This window comes from Dermacentor silvarum, chromosome 1 (assembly GCF_013339745.2).
Source record: "Dermacentor silvarum isolate Dsil-2018 chromosome 1, BIME_Dsil_1.4, whole genome shotgun sequence".
Classification (NCBI taxonomy): Eukaryota; Metazoa; Arthropoda; class Arachnida; order Ixodida; family Ixodidae; genus Dermacentor; species Dermacentor silvarum.
In genome coordinates, this window is record NC_051154.1 from 413,413,296 (window position 1) to 413,422,656 (window position 9,361).

Genomic DNA, 9,361 nt, shown 5'->3' on the forward strand with positions numbered 1-9,361 from the left:
AGAGGCATCGCCTGTCACTTCCCCAGGATGTGCGTGACAGAAGCTTCAGTAGATTCGTCGTTATGAGACATTTCTCTTTTAGATGGTTCAGGTGAGGGATAAAAGTGAGCTTGGAATCTAAGATTATACCTAATAATTTATGCTCAGAGCTTGCAGATAGACGTTCTCCGTTCAGAGAAATATCGGGATCCGGTAATATTGCTCTCTTCTTTGAGAAAAGCATGCAGGTACTTTTCTGTGGGTTTAGACTAAACCCATTCTCATCCTCCCACTTACACAGTTTGTTCAGGCAAAGCTGTACCTGCCGCTCGCAGATTAAAAGATTACATGATTTGAATCCGATCTGCACATCGTCCACATATACAGAATAAAACATTGCGCGAGCTTTAACGGTATGCAAAGAATTCATTTTGACGATGAAGAGAGTACAGCTCAGCACAACACCTTGAGGTACACCTGTCTCCTGAGTGAATGGACGGGATAGAACGTTGCCAACTCTCACACGAAATGTTCTATTATTTAGATAATTTTCGATAACGCTCAGCAAGTTACCGCGGACACCCATTCCAGACAATTCTCGAAGTATTCCAAAGCGCCACGTAGGATCGTAGGCCTTCTCCATGTCAAGAAATACTGATAGGAAGAATTGCTTGTGTATGAAGGCATCCCGGATGTTATCCTCCATACGGACAAGGTGGTCTATAGTAGATGTACCTTCCCTGAATCCACATTGCAGAGGATCTAGTATTTTGTTATCTTCAAGATAATGAATCAAGCGCCGGTTTACCATTTTCTACAAGAGTTTGCACAAACAGCTTGTCAACGCTATGGATCTGTAGCTGACGGCTAAAGAGGGGTCTTTGTTCTCTTTGATAATTGGGATTACGATGGCTTGTTTCCAAGTGGACGGAATGCGACCTGTAGACCACATGGCATTGAAAAGCGACAGGAGTGTTTTGTGAGTTTCAGGGTTTAAGTGTTTAATCATGCCATACACTATTCCATCGGTTCCTGGCGCCGACCTGTTGGGGTTATAAATGACTTCCCACTCCAGATACGGCACAAGTGTGCCAGACACTATGCTAAAATCTATGGAGGAAAATGTGTTGTGTGTAGTGCTGTAATATGTTGGTTTCTTCTTGTTCAGCAAGCAGGCACTTGAGGAGAATAGGAAGTTTTCTATTAACCGTCCTCTCGCATCACAACGAGAGTCACCCCACAGCGTACTATGCGCGTTTAGATCTCCGACGACTACGTAAGGATGCGGAAGCTCATCTATAAAGCTCTGAAATGTTGACCTAGAGAGCTGGTAACTCGGGCTCATGTATACAGACGTAATGGTCACCACTTTATCAAACAGCACTGTTTGGATAGCAACTGCCTCAAGAGGGGTTCGGAGGGGTAGTTGCCGACAGGCCACCCCTCTGTCGACAATTATAGCTACACCACCGCACGACGCCACCACGTCATCTCGGTCTCTCCGGAAAACGGAGTATTGTCGGAGAAAGTTTGTTTGTGTAGATTTAAGGTGCGTCTCTTGCACACACAGCACCTTTGGATCAAACTTATGTAAAAGTCCTTTTACGTCATCAAGGTTCCGGAAAATACCTGTGACGTTCCAGTGTATAATTGCAGTATCTATGTTAAAAGGAAGATGTGCTGTGTGGCTAAGACAAGAAGATTAATGTAGATTAGCTTACAGGGCCCTTTCCGGGCCCCGTAATGTGGGGGTTGTCTTTCTTGCCGCGGTTCTGAGACTCGCGGCGGTTCTTCGGCGCTGGCTGCGCCGGCTGGCTAGGGCTAGCGTCCATTGCCTCTTGCGAGGCGATGGACGTCCGCTCTTGCGAGCGGTGTGTACGTCGCGAAGGCCTCGCCTCATGAGACGGGGTCTTGGAGCCTACCAGCCTGGTTGACGGGCCCTGCTTCAGGGAAGGCGAAGCAGCGTTGGCTGCTGTCACCTAGGGGGCTGGTGGCACGACCGTGGCCACACTCTTTGTGGGCCGGGTAAGTGCCGAAGTCTGCTGCGGCGTCGCCCCCTTACGCACCGCTTCAGCATACCCTGAGGTATGAAGGAATGAAACACGCTTCCGTGCTTCCTGGAAAGAAATGTTCTCCTTGATCTTCATAGTTATAATTTCCTTTTCCTTTTTCCGCGTGGGACATGCTCGTGAGTATGCAGCATGTTCACCGTCGCAGTTAGGACAGTGGAGTGTACCAGTACAGTTGTCATAGTTGTGTTCATTGTGCCCACATTTCGCACAGGTCAGTCGGCCTCGGCAGTTTTGTGAGTGGTGACCGAATCTTTGGCACTTAAAGCATCTACGTGGGTTGGCAATGTATGCCCTTACCGGTGTCTTTGTGTAGCCTGTTTCAAGAGAATCTGGCCGTACACTCGTTGCAAAGGTGAGTATTAAGTGCTTTGTTGGGATTTCTTTGTTTTCACGCTTGATGATTATTCGCTGCACTTTGATTACATTCTGGTCCTTCCAGTCATTTAGAAACTCATCTTCACTCAAGCTTAGGAGATCTTCGTCTGATATGACTCCTCTGGGTGTATTCGTTGATCGATCTGCTGTCACTGTGACTGGGGTGTCACGAAATGTCACGAGCTTTGAGGTATTTCCCTACTGAAGCTTGTCGCGAATCTCAAGCAAGAGGTCACCGCTAGACATTTTTGTGACTTTCTTGCGGGGGCCCAGTGAGTCAGTGAGACATTTAGCAACGACAAATGTGAAAACGGTTCCGACATCCTTTTCGGGGTTTTCGCTATGTATTACATGGTAGCGGGGAAAGATTTCTGTACTTTGTACAAAAAATTTCATTGTTTCCTCGGTGTTTCCTTTTGAGAAGAGGATGATCAGGTAGTTTGGGGAATGCAGCGGATGCCATAAATCCTTACTTAATTTCGACCGCGGTGCCGGCCGCCCACCACCGAGCCCAACAAGGGGACGTGACAGGCGCTCCTGCAAGGTAAGTCCTGCCGACGCCAGCTGTATGTGCACCGCTGCTATACCCAAATACGGCAAAACCAAGACAGGTTAGCCACACAAGGTTAACCCTTGCCACCGAGAAAAATAGGAAGTAAATAAAAGATAAAAGAAGACAGGACAGTAATGAAAGAGAGGTATAAAGAAAAAGAGCGTGGAGGTGAGGACAGGAAAAGGTGACTGCCGATTTCCCCCGGGTGGGTCAGTCCGGGGGTGCCGTCAATGTGAAGCAGAGGCCACGGTGTAAGATATATACTCTTTAGGTGGGGACACTTCTCGGCTTGCTTGCTAGACGCGATCGACCAGATAAAATAGCACGGGCGCACGTCTATCGGGGCGGTGACGGCAGCGAATACCTATCGGCGGAACGACGCAACTTCAGTTAGAACGCACGCGAGAGCGTGCGCCGACAAGGAACGCGCGCATGCCCTCTCCCCGGTGACCTACTTTCGTGCGTCACTCAATCATTTCGGATTTCCCGCGAACCGCCGGTTGCTATTACAACGGGAGATTAAACCAATAAAAAGCTTTCTGTGTTGAAGTTATACTGCCGATAGGTATCCGCTGCCGTCACCGGGCAGATCGGCGCGCGCCTTTGCTACTTTATCTGGTCGATCGAGTCTGGTGAGTGTACTCACCTAAAGAGTATATATCTTACACCGTGGCAGAGGCCGAAGAGGCGTGTTGCTCCGCCGGGGGGCCTTAAATGTCCGAACACCCAGCATCGTCTCAACCCCCTGGATCCCCCTTTCCCCAGACACGGCTAAGCCCCGCACGGTTACACGCGGGAGGTTCCAACCCTCATGTGCTCGGGTACGTGGTGTCGCAACACACCGAACGCCTGCTGACGCAGACGCCCCTGCGGGGCAAGATATGACCTGTACTCAGTGCAGGAGTGCCTGTGCGAGACCGTAAGCCGTCAGAGATGGTATGGGTGACGATAAGCGACACCATTAGGCAAGCTCCTTGCCAGTATTACACGTATTGAATATATGGCTAACGGACAAGCCGAAAAATACTCAAAACTCACAGCGATGTTTATTAGGGGCCGCCTCAGTTCAGAAAGCAAAGATGGCTTCCGATCTCGACCGAACGAGCGCACCCCCTCCACAGCTCGAAACTCGTCGTCTTGTTTTGTCAAGGAAGGGCGCGGGAAATTCACCTACGTGGTTGCTACAAAAGCTAAGCACGTGGTCGCGTAGTTTTGTCAGAAAGTTAGGTGGCGAATCCTTGAGCTGATACCTACCACTCGCTAAACAAACGTGACCAAGAACAAGTCGATGCCATCATCAGAGGCACGTACAAAACGGCCCTGGATCTCCCTGTCACCACCTCAAACGAGAAATTAGGGGCTCTCGGGATCCACAACACCTTCGCTGAGCTGTCAGACGCGGTTATGGCTTTGCAAGAAGCCAGACTACAGAACACGGTGGCGGGCAGAGCCATCCTCCACCGGACCGGAATGGCAACGGAGCTCCGTGCCCTCGATAGGCAACGATCACTCTTGCCCGAGGTCAGAAGCAAGATCATGGCGAACCTCATTTTCAAGCACATGAGTCATGAACTACACGAAGGACGACGTAAGGCTCGCGTCGACAGACAGCGCCGACAATTCAAGGATGACCCGTACATAACGTACGTAGACGTGGTGGCGTACCCTGTAAGGGGGCCTCTTCGCGGTAGTCACCGTGAACCGGAGAGACAACTCCTTGACCCTCGCGGCCTCCGTCAGGGCACAGACCCGAGCGGCGGCTGAGACCGCAGCCGCTGCGCTAGTAATAAAGCAACAAGACAGGGTGGGCAGGGAAGTTCATGTCGTTATTGACTCGCAACAGGCCTGCCACAACTTTACCAACGGACGAACACCGGTGCTGGTGGCTCAGATTCTAGGCCCGAGGCTGCAAGAATCCCATCAAATCACGTGGACACCGGGCCACGCGCGACTGGAGGGGAATGAAAGGGCGAACGCCTTAGCTCGAGCGCTAATCAACCGAGCGGGGCAAGACCAATCGTCTCATCAATCCCCACCCTTTACATCCCCACCCCACCTCACCATTTAAAGACGCCTAGCACGTCGTTTGAGCGGTGGGAGGTACAGCTGACCGGTGATGGTCAGTGGGGTCCTGGAATGAGGACGCCATCCACTCGACTTCAAGAGCAACGACCTCGATGGTCTAAATAAATGTTTGTTCTCTCTCTCTCACTTTTATGGCTCAAGTTTTCGTGGTTTTTCATTTTATCTAGAACACCAACAACTAAATAATTTTAACAATAACAACCCCACACCACCACCTCGAGCAGTTCACCTTTAGATGTGATTTGGGAGACCCATATTTTACTCGCTGATTTCATTATGCAGCCAGGACTCAGTACTGTAGGATAGGCCGCATGTTGCAACAAAGTGGCTTAGAGCTCAGTTGTTAATATTTTGCAAAATACCGTGGGACACACTTTCAGTCGTGTGCGCGTGTTTTGTCTGTTTTCTTCCCACTCCAGCCCTCTCATCTTAAATTTACAGCGCAAACACATAAGACGAACCACAAAAGGAAGATACGACACACACTGGCGCTGACTAACAACTTGTTTATTTCTTCTTCGTCAATGCATATATGAACCCTACACACAACCACGCAGGCGCACACAATACATCACAGATATCAGCCAAATTATCGCATACGCAAACGTATAAAGTCAAATTCAGATGGGTGCAGGGCCAAAGATGTGTCACTGATGCAATTATCGCCTTGTCTTTTGATGTGGTAGGCTTCTAGGGCAAGCCGCGCATCCTCATTCTTGCTTTTGCCAGGAATCGACGTCCCACAATTATGTACCAACTAAGCCCAAATGAAGTTTTACTGAAATATCCCTCTCAAACCTTAACTTACGTTTACGGAGGTTTACGCCAAAAATCACTTCCGAAAAATATGCATGAGCTTTTCAATTTAATGCGCTAGCTTTTTTACCTCGTGCATCCGCGGTTGGCGCCATCCGCAGTTGAGCGCCGATCAAGTCTGCACGGGCCGCTGGACGTGTGCCAACCCTTCAATGAACCTCTTCGGCCCCTAGGTCCACGGGCCGCTCTTCAATGAATGTGTTTGGCCACAACTGGGTAGGTGCGGAGAAGTTGCGCCACGGAGGAAGCAGTGCCCCCAAGCTATTGGGCTCGCTCAAACTCGGCAGCCAAGAAGCCTAGCCAGCACCGCGAGTAACGCCTAGCAACTCACGTTACATACTCTCAACCGCCCAGTTTTGTTGTATGATGAGGATAGGGGTCAATATTCAGTTGTTTTTTATTCGTGTATTTCAGATACAAAATTACCGCAGGGTTTGTGTATTCCGACCGCGCCCGTGAATTTTATAAAGAAGGCGAAATGTCACATTGAGCTTATTTAAAAACAAATAATCGAGTCCATTTTCTTCCAAATAGATGTCATTGGTTGCATTTGCCTGGCCGTTCAAGACGGCTACGGTGTTCAAGATCGGTAATGTTTTTCTGGGCGAGCGAAGTGCTGAGACTAGAGCCGAGTCTCTCTCGTGTCGACACGCTCATGCTCAGCAAAATGTTTTCGAGCTGCGCGCCTTTCGTAGTTATGGCGCGTTCGCGCCGAATCTCTCGTTGAGCAAGTGCTCGTTGCCTCATGAAATGTGCTCAAGTTCACTTCTCGCAGGCTTATTCTGTATCCATGGTTAGTGCAGGGGTATCATACCACGAAATCACTTCAAATCATAGGTTAGCACGAAGAATTTTTCCTCCTCCTCACCAAAACCTCAAGAAAGCACAGGCCGTCACTTACAGACAGTTGCAGACTAGGACGTACATCACACCAACAACACTAAGCAGGATCAATCCAGACTTTCCTACTGCATGCCCACACTGCGGCCACGAATACAACAACTTCGAACACATGCTCTGGCTGTGCCCTGCCAACGCGGGCACGGACTTTCCTGACCAGTCCTCCTGGGACTCAGCGGTCAGAAGTACAGAGCTCATCGCTCAGCTCAAGGCTGTCCAGAGGGCCCGGGCCGTCGCCGAAGGACTATGTCTACCGGCCCCGACCTGGGTGGAGCCACCGGATAGAATGGCGGGGCCTCCGGCCCCGCTTTAATTCTTTCTCCTCAGGACCTAAATAAAGTTCGTACTCACTCACTAGTGCAGGGGTATTTCGTGTGTGCTTCGGTGTGATCAGAAACAAAATACACTGCACACACATCAAACGTATACATTAAATTGGGTGTCAAAATACGGTAACAAGCTTCTACAAAAATCACAAATCGGACGAACGGCTCGGTTGGCTCCATGCCCCTATCGCAAACAGTCGCACTGTAGCTACAATTGCGACCTAGCCAACACGTCGGCCGCGCTCTCAGCTGCAGAGGCTACAGCGCGTGCTTGACTCCAGTTACGTCGGTCGCACTCAGCCTCGCATCATGCCCAGAAGATAAACCGGGTGTTTATTCGCAGCCCAATCAACTTTACAATTGGCTAGAATCATAACGATAATACACTCCAACGCAACAGTACAGAGAAAACAAATGCTAACTATACTTGCGATGAAAGCCCGATTCGGCTAATATCAACACTGCAAACACACACGCAGGTTTCACCCACTTTACTTGCACATAACTTCCATTTACTGCACAGAACACTTATCCAGCATACTTCTCTTCACACAAACATATATTTGCAATACAGCAGCCAATCTACTTGCAAATAACGACGTGACTGGTGATGCTTGCGTCATTTTCAAAACGGATGTTTACAACCGCGATTAGTTTCCGCCCCTTTTCCCTGCGTTCGCTCGTAATCTAGCACTCTGATTGGATTGCGACAAGCAATGCCCCTTTGCCGGCGACGAAAATCAGCCTTGGTCCAATTGCTGCGATGAGGGGGTTTCTCTGCCGCACGAACGTCGCGCTACGTACATTCTTCGGTCATCGATGTTGTCGCCGGCCGGAAGTTTTCCGATGTGAACGTGGCATTACGGTTGCTGCTGCTGCGTCCGGCGCAGGCAGTTGTACTTTGAATTCATCAATTTCCTTTAGATGGCGCTTTGACCCTTTATTATACTTTGGTGGCAGAAAAGTAGGAAACATCGAACAACGGAAACATACAGAAACAGAGTTCCCAGTTTGATGCTTGGAATTCTTTGTAGTTGGGTTTTCTCAAAAATAAAGGTAGGACATTAGGCAAAATAATAACAAGAGATTGGCGGCGCAACCCACCACCCCGTTTTAAAGGGGACGCGCGTAACATCCATCCATCCATCCATACTTGGCAAAAGAACATGGCGGCCGGGATTCCATTCAGAATGCCCGCAGAATGAGAGCTTGCATGCGAAACAACCACTCGCAGGCGGTAATTACACGTGCAAATGCTTCTTATTACTGGTGGATATACAGCATAGGGAGGTGCTATCTCTGGCAAAGCTATTCTTCCCATTATGCTATTCTGGTCGACTGGGGTCAATGTCTACAGGTTTGCATTTCGAGAACGGTATAAAATACAAATGAGCGCTCAAGATGCGCACGAAATAAGAGACAAGGCTACAGCAAGAGTGAGTCCATGAATAGAAAAAGTTGTCATATTCTAGCCCAGTCCGATTGGTGCCCTCCGAATAAGATCGCTGCACACATCTTCAGAGTGAGTTGCCTTTTAAACGGCCCCTTAACCACCGTGAGCTCAAAGGCCAGAGAGCGGTGGTCTTTCGCTTGCTGATTTCCGCGCGGGCGTTGCTCGCTGCGTGCTTCTCCAGAGCAGGAGTTGTACGCTCTTACACAATCGCAGTATGATTATGAGGCGCACACCGGAATAACTTTGACGGGTTCGTTAACGTGCACGGTACGCGAGCATTTCTGCATTCTGTCCCCATCGCAGTGCGGTCGCCGCGACCTGGATCGAAACCGCGAGCTCAGCAGCGCAACGCCATATCCACAGGGCTACAGCAGCGGGTCTTCTTTCGAACACACCTGGGGCGCTATAACGTCAAATGATTCCAAACCGTTTTGATTCCAAAATCCTTAAATTTACATAACCACCGACGCAAGCATCGGGCGGTGACCCGCAGCGTTGTCTGAACAACCCAATCAAACACTCTCCTCGTTTATAGGATGTCACCTTTGTTCGCTTTCAAAACCAAGAGCATTGTCTACCCTCAGCGGTTTTTCTTATCTAATTGGCTGACAAGAGGCGAGGAGCACGCTCTAATGCAGAGGATTTTGATGGGGCCGAGCCAGCACAGTGAAAACAGATAACCGCATGGAGAGGGTGGTGTTGGCTTCTCCGACTGGTCCGCTTCGCCTTACTTAGCTAGCGGTGGCTGGTCGAAAATCGAGGCGGCGTGAAACGGAAGGATAAGAATGCCGCTAAAACGGAT

At 49.6% G+C, this 9,361-nt stretch overlaps 1 protein-coding gene across 1 annotated transcript in view; it reads left to right on the top strand.

The window, feature by feature from the left end:
• Positions 1 to 6,180, top strand: part of LOC125944032 (uncharacterized) — a 155,072-nt gene extending 148,892 nt beyond the window's left edge. The window contains exon 6 of the mRNA XM_049663761.1: positions 6,054 to 6,180. Coding sequence (XP_049519718.1) covers positions 6,054 to 6,180 — 127 coding nt within the window. The remainder of the gene's footprint in view (positions 1 to 6,053) is intronic.
• The last annotated feature ends 3,181 nt before the right edge of the window (positions 6,181 to 9,361 follow it).